The sequence below is a fragment of the Chlamydotis macqueenii genome, chromosome 3 (genome assembly GCF_036417535.1).
Source record: "Chlamydotis macqueenii isolate bChlMac1 chromosome 3, bChlMac1.mat, whole genome shotgun sequence".
Lineage (NCBI taxonomy): Eukaryota > Metazoa > Chordata > Aves > Otidiformes > Otididae > Chlamydotis > Chlamydotis macqueenii.
The window spans coordinates 56,513,932-56,531,546 of NC_141558.1; the positions used below are offsets into that span (position 1 = coordinate 56,513,932).

General features: G+C 35.9%; 1 protein-coding gene across 12 annotated transcripts in view; it reads right to left on the reverse strand.

Moving 5' to 3' along the window:
* TRDN (triadin) overlaps positions 1-17,615 on the reverse strand; it is a 232,438-nt gene that overhangs the window by 169,143 nt on the left and 45,680 nt on the right. For all 12 annotated transcript variants that reach the window (XM_086744402.1, XM_086744409.1, XM_086744408.1 and 9 more), the window contains 3 exons: positions 15,790-15,927; positions 13,921-13,947; positions 168-218 (listed from right to left, as the gene is read on the reverse strand). In XM_086744402.1, coding sequence (XP_086600528.1) covers positions 168-218; positions 13,921-13,947; positions 15,790-15,927 — 216 coding nt within the window. The remainder of the gene's footprint in view (positions 1-167; positions 219-13,920; positions 13,948-15,789; positions 15,928-17,615) is intronic.

Genomic DNA, 17,615 nt, shown 5'->3' on the forward strand with positions numbered 1-17,615 from the left:
AAAATGACACTATTTGTTAATGCTAAGGTATACATGAATTTTTGATCATTTACAGTCTGTGCCAACTTATCTTTGAATGCTTCTATAACAAAACAGTGCTAACATGCAGCTAACAAATACACTGCATATTACATATATAAGTAAACAGACAAAAAAAATAAAGTTACTCTTTGGTGCTGTTCGTTTCTCAGGTCTCTCTGGTTTCTGTTTATGAATTTCTGAAAAAAATACATTGTAGAGTTATTAACATAATTTTCACACACAAACATATCAGAGACATTCTTATAATAAAAAATAACTAACTGCTTCAAATACTATAGCAGAGCCATGGCTTTATCATCTGCATATTCAGAACTACATACAATGAAGTTTTATATATTATTTTATATATAGAGCTACTTTTAAAGTCAAGAATAGGTTTTACTGATCTGTAACAGCTATACGGTAACATGTGTTGGTCATGAATAAAAAAACCACGCTTTTACTAAACATTTTTTATATATATATAAAATATATATATATATATCTTGACTTATGTACCAGAATTAGTATTTTATGTTTTCCAAACTACCTTTGGAAGGAAAATTGTTCTTTCTAGTAGATTTGCTAAATTTTTTGAAGTTCATATGCTCAGTTGGTAGCTCCAACACACAATAAAAGGTAGACCCAATGCTGTATACAAATTTCAGAGATAAAAGTTCCCAGGTTAGGGATCACTTTCTCAGAGAATTACTCATTATTTTAATCATGCTGTATACTGAAACATCGAGAACCGCTTTGTTAGAAGAGGAAGCGGTACAGTGTTTTCCACCCCTTGCTATGCCATATTTCAAACAAAATTCCTCACCTGTGACATTGATGTTAAATTACTCCTGTATACCTCTGTAACTCATTTTTTCCTACTGTCCTCATTGTGCCAAAACTAGGATAATATGAAAAATGTAAAATGTTGAATTTGAGAAAAAAACAAACAAGAATTAAATCAAGCTTACATAGCACTGTTTGCATACAGTGGTAGAAATTTAAAATTAATTTAAAATAGGTGCGTGATAAAGTCTTTACGACTACACAGAGTGTCTGGTTTATGGTATTGTGCATATATTTCTTGCAGTAGGAAACTGGTGTTAATTACTGGATCAAATTAATCTTTGACAAAAGCACATGCAAATCTCACTAAACTCTATGGGAGGTGCCTCCTTGTATGTTAGGGTTAGATTCAGTCTGCAGAGTCTAAATAACAAGAACACTCACCCTAAAATTAATCCAACAGAGAAAAAGTTATGTGTACTACATCATAATTTTAAGCAGCTACTTTAATGTCTGTTGAAGACAATTAAAATTTTCCACTTGTATTGTTAGCTATTTGCTCAGCTCGTAACAGGATGCACATTGCCGAAGAGAGAAAGTAGAAAATGGTGCTTTCCTTTCCCAAGACTCTGATCTTTGCACAGGTCCTTGAAAATAAATACTGAATGTTTTTATTGGACAGTATTTGGCGTCAGAAATAATGATTGTGTCTGGTTTGCAAGAAACATAACTATTCCATGGCATCAGTTGTCTTCAGACAGAGAGAACATTATTTCACTGAGATAAAGGGTAATAAGGGCTGAAATATGTTTCACTGTTAGCCACTTACGTATTGTAGCATACAGTAAGCTAATTATGTGATGTCATTAAGCTAAAAGGACTTTCTCTTCAGTCTGAGTGTGTAGTTCATTTATTGCTCTATAAACCTCAAACGTTGCGCTTAGGAAGAAATCATACCATATTGATTTACTGTATTTCAGGTGAGCCTGAATTATTTTTCATTCTGCAGCTACGTGAGGATTTTTTTTCTATCAACTCAGATAATTTAGCTGCTGGATTTTCAAACTTTTCACACCTGTTCTGCTTAAAATGATGTATAAACTGTTTTGGGCAGCAGAAATGGCAGGAATGGTGCCATAAGAACCGCCGGAGAATTGCTCCCTGATCCTGAGCACATCTGAGCAGTTCTCCATGCTGTTGCTCCAGGCTGTCTCCAAACCCTGACATAGTGCACTTAAAGAAAGCTGAACCACTTACTGTGCATTGCAACATGCACTGGAGACATATCGCATCCAGCTCAAGAGGTTATCCTACACACAGATATGAATATGGCCCACCAAGAGATAAGTCATGTTCTTCAGGCAGAATCGTGTACATTGACACATATTCCTCACTTGCCTTAAGATGCCTCAGCTCTGCTGGGTTCCTACCACCTATTATGTGTCTTACTACAGAAAATAGGCCTCTTTTCCTTGAAAAAAAATAAATATGAAATGTTGTTATTCCAAAAAAACATTAAAAAAAATTACTGTGGTTTTAGGGGATTTCTTATTGCTAGTTTGACTGCAAAATATATATGGAGCAATGACTGTATAGCTGGCTGTCTAAATCAGCCTCACATTGTACCAGCAGTGCTTACTTGACATGTATACCTCAGTAAGGTACACCAAAAATATTTTCTAGACAGCAGCACCGAGAATGTCATCTAACTCGGTGCTACAGTTAGGATACCACACATCACAAAAAGCCCTACAAGGATCCCTTGGAATGAAATGCATCTTCATAGTACTTAAGTGTGTGTATATATGTTTTTATATATTGCGAAATGTGCCATCATTAAGATCTCTTCACAAGCTCCCCATTACAGTCTGAATCATCATAAAAATTTGCAGCCTGGAACACATAAATTCTGATACATTACAACCTAAATTTTCCCAGCACAAATAAATCTGCTCTCAATATATGCTGATCTTGATCAATTTACAAGGGAGAAAATACTGACTCTTTGCTAGCTCCGAAATACTTAAAATAAGGAAACACATTAGTTTATTGGAGATTTTTTTTTTCTATTCTGGGAGTTTTGATAGTCTCTGCTTCATCTCTTATGACAAATAGCTTTAATTTTCTAGTAATCACATCATATCTTATTGCTGAGTTGACAAAGTGGCTATAATATCACAGAAGACTTTCATGGCCAGTTTAAAGCATGTGATTTATCTCTATCAATGTGACATACTGTTAATAAATCCTAAATATTATGAATTCATGTTTAGAAAAATGGCAGAATCCAGCAGCAGCAAGGATAATCTTTGTCACCACGGCAACCATCCTGATTCTTTATGAGATGACAGTGTAGTTTATTAAATTATTGTAAGGGAGTATGTATTTTAAAAGCTGTATTTCATTGTTTGTTTTCTTTGGTTATCAAGCAGACATGAAAAACTATCTTTCCCCTTGTGTCTCTTGGGTTTTGAATGGATAAGTACTTTATTTCCTTGAATATGGATACTGCTTGACACAGACTCTAGACCTCAGGTCCCGTGCAGATATACAGAACATGCAGGGTGATTATTTTAAATAACTCCAAGAAGGGAAGCTAGTCGTGTCCTCACTGACCATTTCAAGATGCTAAAAAGTTATATAATCAACTGTACTGTTATCAGGCTGATATATTTATACACTTTTGGCCCAAAGCAGGCCCTCACAATCAGTATTGCAGGCAGCTTTACTGAAAATCCCTGCTGAACACTCAGTTTAGGCGCTAGCTTCCCCTAACCCTTATCCAGCTAATTTTCATTAACAGCAGTTCAGTGTCTAACAACAGCCCGGCATGGGGTATGCACTACAAAGCCCCACCTCCAGGAAGATCAGAGTGGGAGAAAGAGAGAAAAATTACAATTCCCTGAATCCATGTGAGCTAGCGGTGCAGCACTGTGCAAATTTACATCAGTGTGAATGAAGAGCACAGCCCCTTATGGCAGGGCATAAGGAGATTCTCTCAGTTTCTGCAACAGACTTCCCTTCTTCATCTGCACTCGTGTTTCTTCTTGTTTAACGTAGTAAAATATATAGCATCATTATTAAGATAGTTTAATGGTATTGTGTTATGAGAGCACCTGTGGACCTCAGCCCCCATGAATTGCTTTAAGTAACACATAGAGTTATAACAGGATGTAATATCCCATCTCTAGAAGACAGGAGTTCAAACTAAATGGGCTACGTTTCTTCTCTTAGTGGGAAAGCACAGCCCTGCATCCTGCTTCATTAGAGGATGAAGTGGTAAGTAGCAATGTGGCATTGCTAAAACAACTCCTAGACCCCCTACTCTGCCGAGTTTCCATCTGAAGTAAACCTAAAACCTTCTAGCTGAAGTAAACCTAAAAACCCCTCAATGAACCAAATAAAAAATATCAATTACATGACAGTCAAAGTGAGAAAAAATGGGATTATTGTACCCATCCAAAGCCACAAGAATGCTTTACTTAAGATAACTCAGGGAGTCAGCAAAAGAACTGGGAATTTAACTCTGATCCCTGACATTCAATATTATCTCCTCATCCTTAAAGCCATCCTGTTTCTACCTAAATACGATAGTGAGGATGGAAAGTAGGTCTAGTGTGTCTACTGTTTTAAAGGTATAATTGAACAGATGGAATTTCACTTGAAGTGATAATACATTCTTCTTCCTAAGCAAATTTTACCAGTTGGTCTTCTTTTTCACAATCTCTTACAGGTAACACAGTGATAGATGCCTTTAGTGGTTTGACTTTCTTTCTCTTATAAACATGTAGGTGTGAAAAGGAAAATAAGTCCTATTCAGAGTCCCGGTGAACCAGAGGTTAATAATTTGCTTTAGAGGAGTCAAAACCCTTACAGCTATTGCCAGCAACTTAATGGGGCCATATCCTTGCAAGTTTATCAAGACTAATTTGTACCAGGCAGCTGATCATCCTGAAGAGCTGGTGGAAATAGATACTGAGGGCAAGGCAAGAGTGAGTGGTGTTAAGTGCGTTAGAAGATGAGAAGGATGTCATTTCCAATGTGTTTCTAGATGCTGTCTGTATGAAGAATTGTAGTAATCTCCCACTGCTGGTATCCTCAGGAGAAATTTGCAGTTGTGCAGCTGATGTATATTTTTAATCTAGATAGTACCAGCTGGTGAGTGTGACAGTTATCCTTGCGGGGCTAGGAGGAGAAGAAGGGAATTTGTGCATTAGAGCAACTTCCAGCTAACTACTGATACATCATGTAGCTGTACTCTAGAGGGAAAAAAACCCAAATTTTGCAACTGGAAAAAAAATAGGGAAGAAAGAAGAACAGGAAGTATTTAATTTGGTGAGTAAATTGGTGTATTATGCCTATATCCAAGAACCAAAGACAGTGTAACCATAGGCTTTAAGTACCAACGTAGAGTGTGGGAAAGTCTGAGTGACGCATATGACTAGTTTAGGTGACTTCACTTGTAGCGTGCTAGTAGCACAGTCTCATCCTCAGTGTTTTCTTAGATCTTACCCTGTTCTGAGGATTCATAGCAACTTCAGGTTGGTGTACAGAACAACTTTTCCTGAAGTCATGTGTCTAAGATCTTTCTTGAAAGTGTGGCAGGAGATGAATTGGCTCTTACAGAAGAAAATGTTGAATGGTTTGTGTGCTCATCCAATGCATGAGATACCAAGTCACAGTGCTCTTAAATATGATTTTAAAATTGTTTATCCATCCTTTTGGAAATCACTACTACCATTTAAAGTGAGAATGAAGGTTTCTTATTTTCTTTCATTTTTTCTTTCATATTTTGCAGAATTATACAGCATCTCTTTCATTTGCTGTATAAGTCTACTTATGATGGAGGTCACAGAAGAGCATTTTTCATTCTTCTTGGTGAAAATCCTCTGCTCTGGTGTGTATTTACTCCTAAAAACATGTTGTTCCAAACTGTAAACTTTGCTGTGAAGTGATGTTGATTGGTCCTAAACCAATTCAGCAAAGCTCAGCTGCTTCACCTTAGTTGCCTTTATTCCCTCCACTTGATACTTTGTTTGGCATTGCTAAACAGCATTCATAGATATAGAGAACATGACCCTCAAATATTTCTGAACAATTTGCCTATTTTAAGTAGCATACAGCAAACAAGTAGGCTTTATGTTCCCTCAAGAATACAGGGATTTAACATGGCTGTCCAGATACGTGTTAAGACTTTTTTTATAATGCCAGAACAGGACAAAAATAAATAGATTAGATTCCGGTTCAAGGGATATTCAATTGTTTCCACACCTTTGTACTGTCACTGGTCTATAACAGAAATTCACTGTAGGTGACCTGCTGACATCTTCATAATCTTGCTGAGGGGTGATTCCAGGATGATGTTTTAGTTTATTTTTATTTTTACAAGACTGCACAGTGAAGGAAATGCATTGTGAGGAAGGCATTTTCAGAACAGTGTGCATGCTATTTTCATAACAGGAAAACATCCCAGTCCATGTAAAGATTTTATTATAAACCACTCTTTCATAATCTCCAGGTTTCTAAACTAAACTTATTCACTCCTCCTTTTCTCATTATGTTAAAGACAATTAAATATGTACATATTTTTCCATATTGCTATGCTTGAAATAGCATTCCTTTTGCTATAGAATAAAATAGCTTTAGCAATTAAAGGTGAATAAAAGTGTAACAGTATATTACTACATACTTATTGAAACCAGTTTCATCACAAATCACTGACTGGTGTAGCTGACCTTTACTCTTTGTTTTTATATGTTTGGGCATTTTCATGTATCTACCAAGACTACTTAAAAACTAAATCCTGCAAAATATTTCAATACAAAACTATCTCTCAGCAAAAAAAAGGAAAATATTTGTTTTTCCTGAAAAGCTGAAATGAGAGAGAAAGTTTGATAGAAGTCCCCAAGGCTGAAGAATTAGCTTTAAACATGGGAGCTGTGACATAATTCTCTTAAGATTTGTTTCTTTTAGATAAATCCAAAAGTTGTACTATGTCCTCCACCAAAATAAAAAAAAAAAATAAAAAAAAAAAAAAGAGGGAAGCAGTTGTGACTAATTCCATCTCAAAAGCCTCAGTTTACCAAGGCAAATGGATCTGGACACAGTGCACAAGCATTTCTTTTATTTTCTTTCTAAAGCCTAACCTATTTATGTTTTGGGTTTACTTTTCCCTCTGGTAAGGTTTCCTTTTGCAACAGAAAAGCAATATCTTAACAGAAAGATTTTTAAGAGGAGGAGGGTACTTGCAATTATCTTTGACTAACTATCCTGTAAGCAGCACTGACATCCTTCTGGGAGACCAAACACAGATTGTTTTATATGGAGGAATATTAATGACTGGGCTTTGGAAATAAATAAAAGTGGAAGATATTAAAAGTTTTTCAAACTTATATGTTTTTTACTTAAAAAGTATATATATATATATGTATGTATATATTTCAAGTATATAAATATGTTGATTGCTTTTTTTTTGGGTTTTTTTTTTTTTCATTCCCTATTTGCAGTTCTGTAGCTTGGTTCTGAAATGTATAAGGAATACTAATTATACTTTGATCAGAAAACAACAACAAAAAATAACCACAAAAAGCCCAAACTCAAACAAATCAGAGATGCCATGTGATCAAAACCAGATTTTCTTTTCTTTCTGTGGAAAGTAAAATTGTCTTGACATATTTCTCTTTATGGATTCCAGCCTGCAAAGATGTTATTGGACCAGTTTTAAATGATGTATTTCATAATCAGTTTTATCAGAGTCTGCATTTAATCGAATGTAATTTTATGCAGACAAAAATTCTAGACCTCTACGTAGAGCAAAATGATATAGACAGTAATACATAAAATCTCTACTCTTGATTAGCATCAAAGAAATCTTTTCACATATGAATCTATTCAATAGGGATTTTTTTGTGTGTGTGAAAAGAGGAAAAAATAGAATAAAGAAATCACAGGACTAACCACTGCTCTTCTTCTCAGCTTTAAAAAATGTCGACTCTGCAGATCCTATCTTAATGTATTAATCTGTAAATATATGTTTCTATGAATTCAATCATTTCTAGTTCCAATCGATGTTTTTTTAGGGGCCTGGCATGCAGAACAGAGATACTGTTTCTGTCGGTCACGAGCATGGGACTCCACTTGCTATATCCTCTCCTTGGCACAGCAGTAGCTGTGAGGGGTTTTGAGTTTTCACAGAAACATGCAGGACCCCCAGTTCTGGAGGGTTTTAAAACCAGTGAGTTTAACTGAGTTTTGGATGGCCCTCTCACTTACCAGGTCAGGCATTTGACTGCCAGCCAGGGGAGCATCTGCCTGACATTTCCATCTTCTCTTAGAGTGAAAACCTGCCCAGTGCACCACTGCTGGGGAACAAATGAAGATTTCCACCAAGATAACATGAATAGCTTCACTTAAGGTTTTCCGTGATTTAAGAGGATAGCTTAAATAGCTCCAAACCTCTGTGCTGTGACACTTCTGCCCAGGATCCCCTTAGCCTTATGTTTCAAAGTTTTCTGTGTATTTTTTAAAAGATAGCTGGCAAGTCTGGATTAAAATGTTTCAACTCAAGTTGAAATCCAACCACTATTCTTCAATAGTCAAAAGAACTATAATTGAACATCTCTATTCCCTAGTGGTATATAGTTTTGTTTCATCTGGATAACATGGAAAATATTTTCTTAACATTATAAAATGCTATTTTATAGTGGATACGCTGTTATTGTATTGATTAGAGTAAGACAGACAAGATAAGATTGTTAAAAGAATACGAATAACAGAAATGGGTGCCAAAAATGCAAAATGCAAAAAATATATGTCTGGAAAAGCAGTTTAACATCTGAGAATGAAATCAATCAATGATTTTCATCTTTTAATGCAGAGAGTACTTTACACAAAGCTGTGCAAAATGTTTTGTAGTAAAGTGTAGCCTAGGGAGACAGTGAAAGCCTTTTAGAGAGATCTGTAACAGCAACTCATACACAGAAAAGTGAGCACTAACATATGGCAACATAAAAGAAAATGAATTCAGAAGGCGTTACCACTACAAATAGATATATACTTTAGGGATGAATGGAACCGCATAATTACTTTCTAAGACACACATATAAAAACCACACCAGCAACTCAATTTTCAGGTTGCATCTATGGTACTCTGGGTTTATTTTCTTTAGTCTCTTTCCAATTATTTTTGTTGGAAAAAACCCATGTTTTTTTTGTGTTTTCTGAACATGAATATTACTTCCAGAAAAAACATTTGTTTTATTCATTTTTTCCAAGTTTGTTACTGTATATTAGAAGGACTTCTAAATGACAAAAGACAATGTTCTAATTTCAACATTCTTCACAGAAATAATATTTGTTGCCAGGTTAGCTAGCAATGTGAATTTTTCCAGATATTCTTTTCATATAAACTATAGTAATAACAAATGATTATTTATACAAAAATTATGGTTATTTAAAACTTTAGAAAACCTTTTAGCAAGGAATTTTAAATATAAAAATCTTAATAGGCCCCTAGTGGCATTTCAAAAAGTCCCAAAGTACTCTGGTACTCAGCAGCTACCCTATAAGGGTGTATTTTTCCCACAGGTCCTGTGTCATTTCTGCCAGTCCCATGCTACATCTGAGATACCGTCTGATTTTTAAAATGGCACTACTCAGCTAGATTTATTCACCTGAATCCCGTCCAGTGTGTTTCCACTGTTGGAAAAGGCTGTTGCTTGATAATACTGAGTCAAAAGTAAAAAGAAACAAACTTTCTAATGTATACAGGACTTCTTTAAGACAATAGTTATCTGAGTGGGACTAATTACTAATCATATAGAAATTTGGGAAATGAAAAAGTCTTCTTCAAAATCTTGTTATGAAACCTAACTTGTTCCAGCACTTTACTGCCATGGTGGTTTTGCTCTCTACTGTTAATGTACATACTGTCTGTAGCCTTGGATTCATGGAAAGTGGTAGACAGATTACAGCCATGCAGGAGCTGCGTCCTTGTTGAATTCAGTGACAAGATGGCTCAGGGAATCCCTGACTTGGGAAATGCCTAGAGAATGAAGAACTGTTCTGAGAAATGGTCACTAATTTTTTAACTGTTCTCACATCCTTCCTGAAGCATTTGCGTTGGCCCCTCTTGGGCCATGATAAGGACTTCTGTTCTATCCACTGGGTGAGCTGGACTTTCAGTCTGATTGCATGTAACTATTCTTATGTACTTAATAGATAAAAAAAAAAAATACACACATTATAAATTGCAGGAGTAAAACCTTAAATGTTTGTCAGTATGTTTTTCCCTACCCTGTCTGAATATCCAAACCATTTGTTTTTAAGCTTACACAGGCCATAATATCAAAACCACTTTCAAATCCAAATTAGCCAATCCCCTAGCAGTCTTCTCTAAGCAACCTGTTCCTAGCTCTCCCCTTTTTCCAGGTAAAAGGACCAAAATATAAGAAAACACACAACTGTCAAATAATTGTATTTGTCTCTAAAGGTTAAACTAATCCTGAAAAAAAATGAACAAAATTATCAGTTATAAAGATTATTCTAGAAAGAAATGAAGCCAAAAACACATTAAGCCTGCAAGAAACTGTTATTAGGCTTCTCAATATCTTTTGTGAAAATGCTCTGTAATTTTAGCATGTTGAGAATATGCATTGTTAAAGACAGCAAAGTCCTCTGCAGAGTAATCTTTCACTGTCTCCACTGAAGAACACTTTTTTTTTTTTTGACAATATCAAATGTTCACTCTTTTCAAATTATTAAAGATAAATATTAGTGATAAGACTTGGACTAGCAAAAATAATTGCAATAAAAAAGACACTCGAGGGGCATTTTCATCCTTTCTAAAGGATTCTGAAACTGATATTAGTCCTGTTACATGTGCAAGCCCATTGTCATTATTTTACTTTTATTATCTTTTCTTTCAATTTACATCTCTAGGAAGGTGATCTTTGCTTTCTTTGGGCTCATAATTATTAGACTTTTCTCTGCTTCCTTCATCACTACACAGTGTCCCTACCACTCCCCTTGAATTCTTTTCAGTATGTAATTGTATTATGGCACTACCAATCTTCTTATTTTTTCCATTATTATATTCCCTTATAAAGTAAATTTTGTGCTAACATTTTATCATTCATAAAATCTGCTAGTCAACAATGCAGAAGATTGAAGGCTTGTCCATACACCAAAAACAGGTATGGAGATTTTTCAAAAACTCTTAGCCCATTCATGTATAACGTAGCTGTGAGTTAGATCCAATACAAATACTTAAAAATCAGGTTCAGCAATCATAAATGCATATTTACAGCATGAAATTTCAGATGTTTCTTGTAAATACGTGCAAAAAGCCAAACTGTTCATCTTCTGGAGATTGCAGTAGTGTACTGTACAATCTCACTGGGTCATTTTTTTTTTTAGGGATGTTCAAATGCCACAAGCATAAGAAGAGCCACCTAATGAAGGATAATTCACAGAGCTATAGGTAACAATGCTACGCAGAGAGGAAGGGACTTTGATGCAGAAGTAGTCCTTTAAGTGAAAGCAGAGAGTTCTCCTTAGCCTAGAAATATGCTTCTGATTTTGTGGATCTAACTGATAACATTCTGATACTCAAAAAGTCTCCAAATTTGTATAGCTGGTCCTCCTTTGGATCCAGCCTTAACAGCAGCCACATGGGAAAAATCACAGATGCATTGTCTTATTTTAGAAAGGTTTTCTTCTGGAACTCCTATTCCTGGACCATAGACATGACAGCACACATTAGTTAGGAAAAGCCACTCAAAGAGGTGTGCATCTTGTGCCAGAGGAACAGATTGCCGTGTCTGTGAGAGTGGTACCTGCATGAGCTCATCTGAGCCCTCGCATCACCTCCCAGGGCTTTGCCTTCTGTGCTTATGAGCTTTAGCCCTAGAAGCTAATTTCACTGTGCCTAAGAAGAAAAGCTGTTGACCCTAGACTTTATCTCAGAGCTCTCAGAAAACTTCTACATAGGCTTACACCCAGGCAATTCAGCTCCTTGACATTTACACATTTTTAAGAGAAGTCTGCAAAGAGAGACAGTAACAGCTCTGAGGAGCTCATAGCTGCCTGTCACCAAGCACACACGTGCAATGCTCTGCACTGGCCTTTCTAAACGATTGGTGGCTTCAGGCCACATATATTGTGTTTCTGTAGCCCAGAAAAAGAGATGACAAAAGCAATTATAATCAAGGCCAGATCCTAGCTGGCGGGATGAAATGGAGACCTCCAGTCATCTGGAGATGGTAACAAGTTATTTGAGGATCTTGCTCCATGAAAGCTTATGGCTATACCCAGAAAAGGTCTTAGACCACTTTTCGTCATCAGCCCTAGTCAAGAAACAGCTTGTTGCAGGGAGACAAGGATGGGAGTTCTTATCCTCTGGAAGATGGAGGCAAAGATCTTGAGCACACATCCAGGAAGTGGAAAATCCCACTCAAAATCTATTTTATAGCTCAGGCAGACAAAGCATGTTTGAATCTGGGCCCTTTCACATCTGTGTATGTAAGATAGCAGCTCCAGAGGAATTGCCAGATCCTTGTCTATTTTATTCACCTCAAAGACAGAAGACTTTCTTGAGCATTTTTCTCCAGAGCAGGGTTGTGAGCTTCGAATACTGAGAAAAATATTTCAAGCTGGCAGTTAGATACTCGGCTCCTTGGACTGAGGACTTTTAGGTCCAATCAATCATCTCATCCCTTCCAACTGACTAATCTAAGCAGCTTCCAGCTTCCATATTTTGAAGGTTTCTCTGAATTCTATTTCTACAACCTAGTATCCCAATGCAAAGTGTAAGGCATGAGTGTGTCACTGATTTCCAAAGAAGCAGATATTGTAATGCTGAGCATGGTGTTCTCCATAATGTTTTTATGGATTAAGCATTCCCAGTAGAGAAGTACGCCCACAGTATTCCCAGCCTGGTCAGCTACATTAACCCATGGTGAGTAAACACTTTCCACTCATGTACATGGCGTCCCTGCCAGCAACGTGCTACAGCTTCAGACTCTATGCACCCACTGTAAAACTAACAATGCCTTTCTCTCTTTGGGACAACAAACAGGGCAATGATGAGCCCTCTTGATATTCTTACCAATGGAGTGTGGAGATGGCATATTTATCTACATTGTCTATAAGTTTTCTTCAGTTCTAACATGTGTGATCATCCATACAAAGATGAACAGTCCTGGTGTTCAACCCTATCCATTCTTTGGATGTCCTACTGAGACTGACAAAATGTGTCATTAAATAGAAGCCTGATCCAGTTCCAACTAACTTTAGAGAAAACTGGATTGTAATCTCAGCACAAAGTGGGTTGACAGATTCTTCGATACGAGCATTTACCTATTGAGAGTTCGATGGATACAAAATTCAGGTAACATAGGGCTGGTTACAGATCTTGTTATTATCAAGCTGTTCTCAATTTGTAGAAAAAAGCACATCCTAGCTTTGTAAAGTTTTACATCCTATCACTGATATCTCAAGCTTTCTAATACATTTTTATTTTGATTTAATAGAAGTGGAACTTAAGTTTTATGTTTTAGCATAACAATTTTCATGTCTGATAAGATTTTTATTATAAAGCCTACACACTTCACTCATATGCTCTAAAAATTCAATGACAACTGAATGATTTTTTTTTCAGAAAATCCAGAAGTAGTCCTTATTTTAAGGTTCTGCATTGATGCAAAGTAAAATGCTTTTACAACAACTCAACATTATTTCTCACTAAATATTCTTTCCATAGTTATTTCTAAATATTATTTCTATACAGAGATACATGGAACTCATATTAGCATTAATAGGAGACCCACAAACAGGGCGAGGGTACAGATAATATTATTTCTGTAATTCTATTTTTTTTTAATGAACACTTTTCAGATTTTCTGGATAATTACGAAACAGTCAAGAATTCTCACTGAGCAGCAAACTACAGCTAGTATTACTCGAGTTTCTTATTTAATGATTTTGTTGAAGAACAACTTACATCATTAGTAGACTGACATGTAACTAATGACAGAATCTATATCACAGATATACTATTTAATTCTTAAAACAGTTGCAAAACATTTGCTGTCTAGAGTAAGGCTATCAACTAACCTTTTTTCAGGGAAGATTCCACTTCACCTAAACAAGGAGAAAAGAACAAATGTCAGAGAAGACATATCATTAAAAAAAAAATATTTTTTTTCTTACGTTGGCTCATTTTAATTTTTAAAAAATGCTATTCTTTATATGCTAAATGGCAAGCACTCTATTCTGAGATTTTGGATATTTTGTAACACATCTCTCTTATTATAGAAGTTCTCCTAGATTTGGGTAGATAAATTCAGTGTGCAGTAGTAACCAAGGAAACATCCAAATCTGTGTTTGTACTTCTGAATTATAACTTGTGACTACAATTTACAATTTGCTTGAAGTTATGCATGCATCCCTGTTTTAAGGAAAGGCCCAGCATTTCCATTTGAGCTCCAAATAACAAAATAGTTAGCAAGATTGTAGATCTAGCAACACTTCCAGTGAAATCCAAGGCAAAAAAAAAAAAATACTCCATTTCAGTGGAACTATGAGCATTTGACACAGAATTTAGACGGTTGAGCCTAGATGACTGTGGTGAGTGCACCGCAGCACACAATGGACAATGAGTTCACATGCACTTACTTTTTGTGGTATAATGCAGTAAGTTGCCTACTGCCTTTTCACACTCCTGGCAGGTATTGAAGAAATTCCACTTGGGCCAAAGGCTGGGACTTAGGTTTCCAAACACTTTGTAGTGAGCATTCAGATCTTGAATTATTGTATGTCAGGTATTTTACGACCTTTCCTACTTGCTTTGACTTGCTTTGACTCAAATACTTGAGTATTTGAAAGCTTGCAGGAGCTTTGGGAGCTATGAAAAGGTAAAAATGAACACTTCAAATTTTAGCAAGCTCTCCATATTTCACCTTTTCTGTTTCTCAACCATATGAGAGATTGACTTTCTGCTAGTTGTAAATCATATCTCAGAATAGGATGCCTAGTTCGCAGACTCACATGTAGCAGTCTATCTATTAGCATTCGTATATGGTGCTAAGATAAAAAGCTCATGCACACATTTAAAAGGTAGAAATTTGATAATATCTAAATCTTATGAACAAATGGGTAGAAGTCAATTTCAGTACATGTTGCTTTTTAATTATATTCTGGGATAACCAAATAGAATATAAAATAAACTACTGTGAAATGAAGATGTCACTCCTACACTCATTGCTTGTCGAAATGACCAATACGATCTGACATGATGATCCATTATGGCTCTACTCGTACCAGGGAACTGCTTTTTTTTTTTATAACAGAAGTATAATAATTTCCAAACTTGAAATGTTAGCAATTTACTTTCATTTATCAGATTATGTCAGATGAAGAATGTTACTATAATGGCAGAACCATAATTTCTAGTAAACTGAATTATTTGTAATATGCCATCCAAAATCACCTTAGTTCAGCCAAAATGGTATTTTTTTCTTTCCTTCTTTTTATTTTTTTATATATATATATTGTCTTGTCATCAATATATCAAATGAAAAAGTTCCAAGTTTCTTGGTCTATCTTGAATATTTACCATGATTCTTTGGATTCTTGCTGATTAAAAGAAGATAGCTATTGCTATTCTCTGAAGCAATATCCTGATGAGTATTTCAGTTGTGGCTTTGAAGTCTTGTATAAATTAGCACTCTTTACTTCCAGATGTACTAATGGTAATATTTAATTCTGACAGCTTTTCTGGAATGGTACATTAAACACAAAATGAAAGCTAACAAAGAGACCAATTTACTGATTGGAATAGCCAGTAGATGCTTTATTAGCAGCAACGTTCACTTTTCAGTTTGTTTGACCTTCTCATCTGTGAGGTTAAAAGCTGAATAAGCTGACATAATGCGTGTAAACCAGCAGTTAGAACAGTTACAGAAGTCATTATGTTACAAATACCTTCATCACTGTCATCATCATCACTCCATACGATGTCAGACAGTAAAGAAATAAAGCCATAAAGCCAATCAGTGGATTCTTCCAATGTCTCATGAATGATTCTCAGTGGTTCTGTGCTGAGCGTGTTAACAGATCTTCCTGAGTGCAGAGTTTAAAACAAAAGAGGTTTGAAAAAAAAACAAAAAACCTCCTTCAGTGATTAAAGTTAATCTTCATTTTATACAGGTAGTTATACTACCTCCTTTAACAGGAACAAGGATTATGGATGTTAATTCTTATTATTGAATGGTTTGAGGACAGCTCTCCTTCCTGAGCAAGACTGGTATAAACTTATATCCTACTGTACTTGCTGTTAGCAGAGTGACTCAGAACCCAGTGGATAATTTCATCTGCAGTCCAAGTTCTGGCTCTCTTTTGAAGTCTGATGGTGTTAAGGAAAATACAAATTTGATTCTACCTAATATACATCCTTTCAGATAATCTCTTCCTTTCAGCTCAGTTTTTTTCTCTGGCCCAGGTCCTCTGCCTCTTGATCCCTATTTAGGATTCACTGCCATCTATGTCCCACTCCTTATGTCACATCTCCCCTTAAACCCCCTGCTTTACACAAGTCCTGGATGAGGAAATTGATGACTCCTCGCTTAACCACTAAGACAGGTCATATTGTTGCTGTGGAATACTTCTAAGGGATGGGAAGAAGAAAGCTATGTAGACCTGGGCCAGAATAAACCTGAGTCAAGAGTGAAGAGAGACAGACAACTACTTTCAAACACATATTCCCATGTATCTTGTTCTTGTCTTAGAACTTTTCTAAAGTTTCTTTCACATGCACTCGTGCCCATCTGCATACTTAACTAGTTCTGATCTTACTGCTCTACCGGGCAAATAAGCTGGTGGAGAAGGAAGTTGTGCAGTTTAATGCACCCCACCTTCTTGGGACCTCCCATGGAAACAAGGCCCCTGCTTCCCACTGTATCTACACCAGGGAGAGCAACCACAACTGGGTAATATGAGTATTTCCTTAAAGACTTTTCCAGTTGCGATTTCACCAAATTTCTCCCTGTCCTGTTTATGCTGACCTAGTATTTCAGAGGAACTTTCCAGCCTCTGACAGACTGTTTCTGCAACTTTTCTGTTCCACAAACTTTTTTTTTTTTCTCTTGACATCTGTATCAAACACTGCTTTGGAAAAGGGACAGCTGTTATTCAATCTGTGTTACTGTCCACTGTACTTGAAATGGCAAACTGAATGATCGCCCTATCTGTGGGAAGGCTCCCCACAAACTTAGACAATCAAAGGTAGATCACAAATACGATTTGAGTCCTTGGCCTAGTCTTGCTCCTAGAAGTTTCAGTAGAAGTATATACACTGAATTTAACAGTATCAAGATGGGAAACAAATCTCTGTTCACCACTATCTTTCTGTATGCAAATATTTCAGTAGGAAGTTAAGCACGAGTCTCTTCAGAGCTACTTCTGGTTGCAGTTTTCTTACTCACAAGCCAAATCTTAGCAGTAATCAGAAGTAGTCTCACATGGACTTGCAGGTTACAAAGACAAAGGCAAAGTGCAGGCTTCAAGCAACTTGTTTGATGGCAGTAATATGAACAGTTGTTTTCTAAAAGTGCTGTAAGGAAATATACAACTAACTTTATTTGAAATATAAATGTATCACTAAGGAATTATTTTTATTTTTAATTAATTAATCTGAAACAGAAAAGATCAGACTTATTTTCTATTATTTTGCATATGCTGATTAATAATGTAGAGCAAATAAATATTTTGGTTAATGGTCTTTGAAAATTCTATTATATTTTTATTATTTT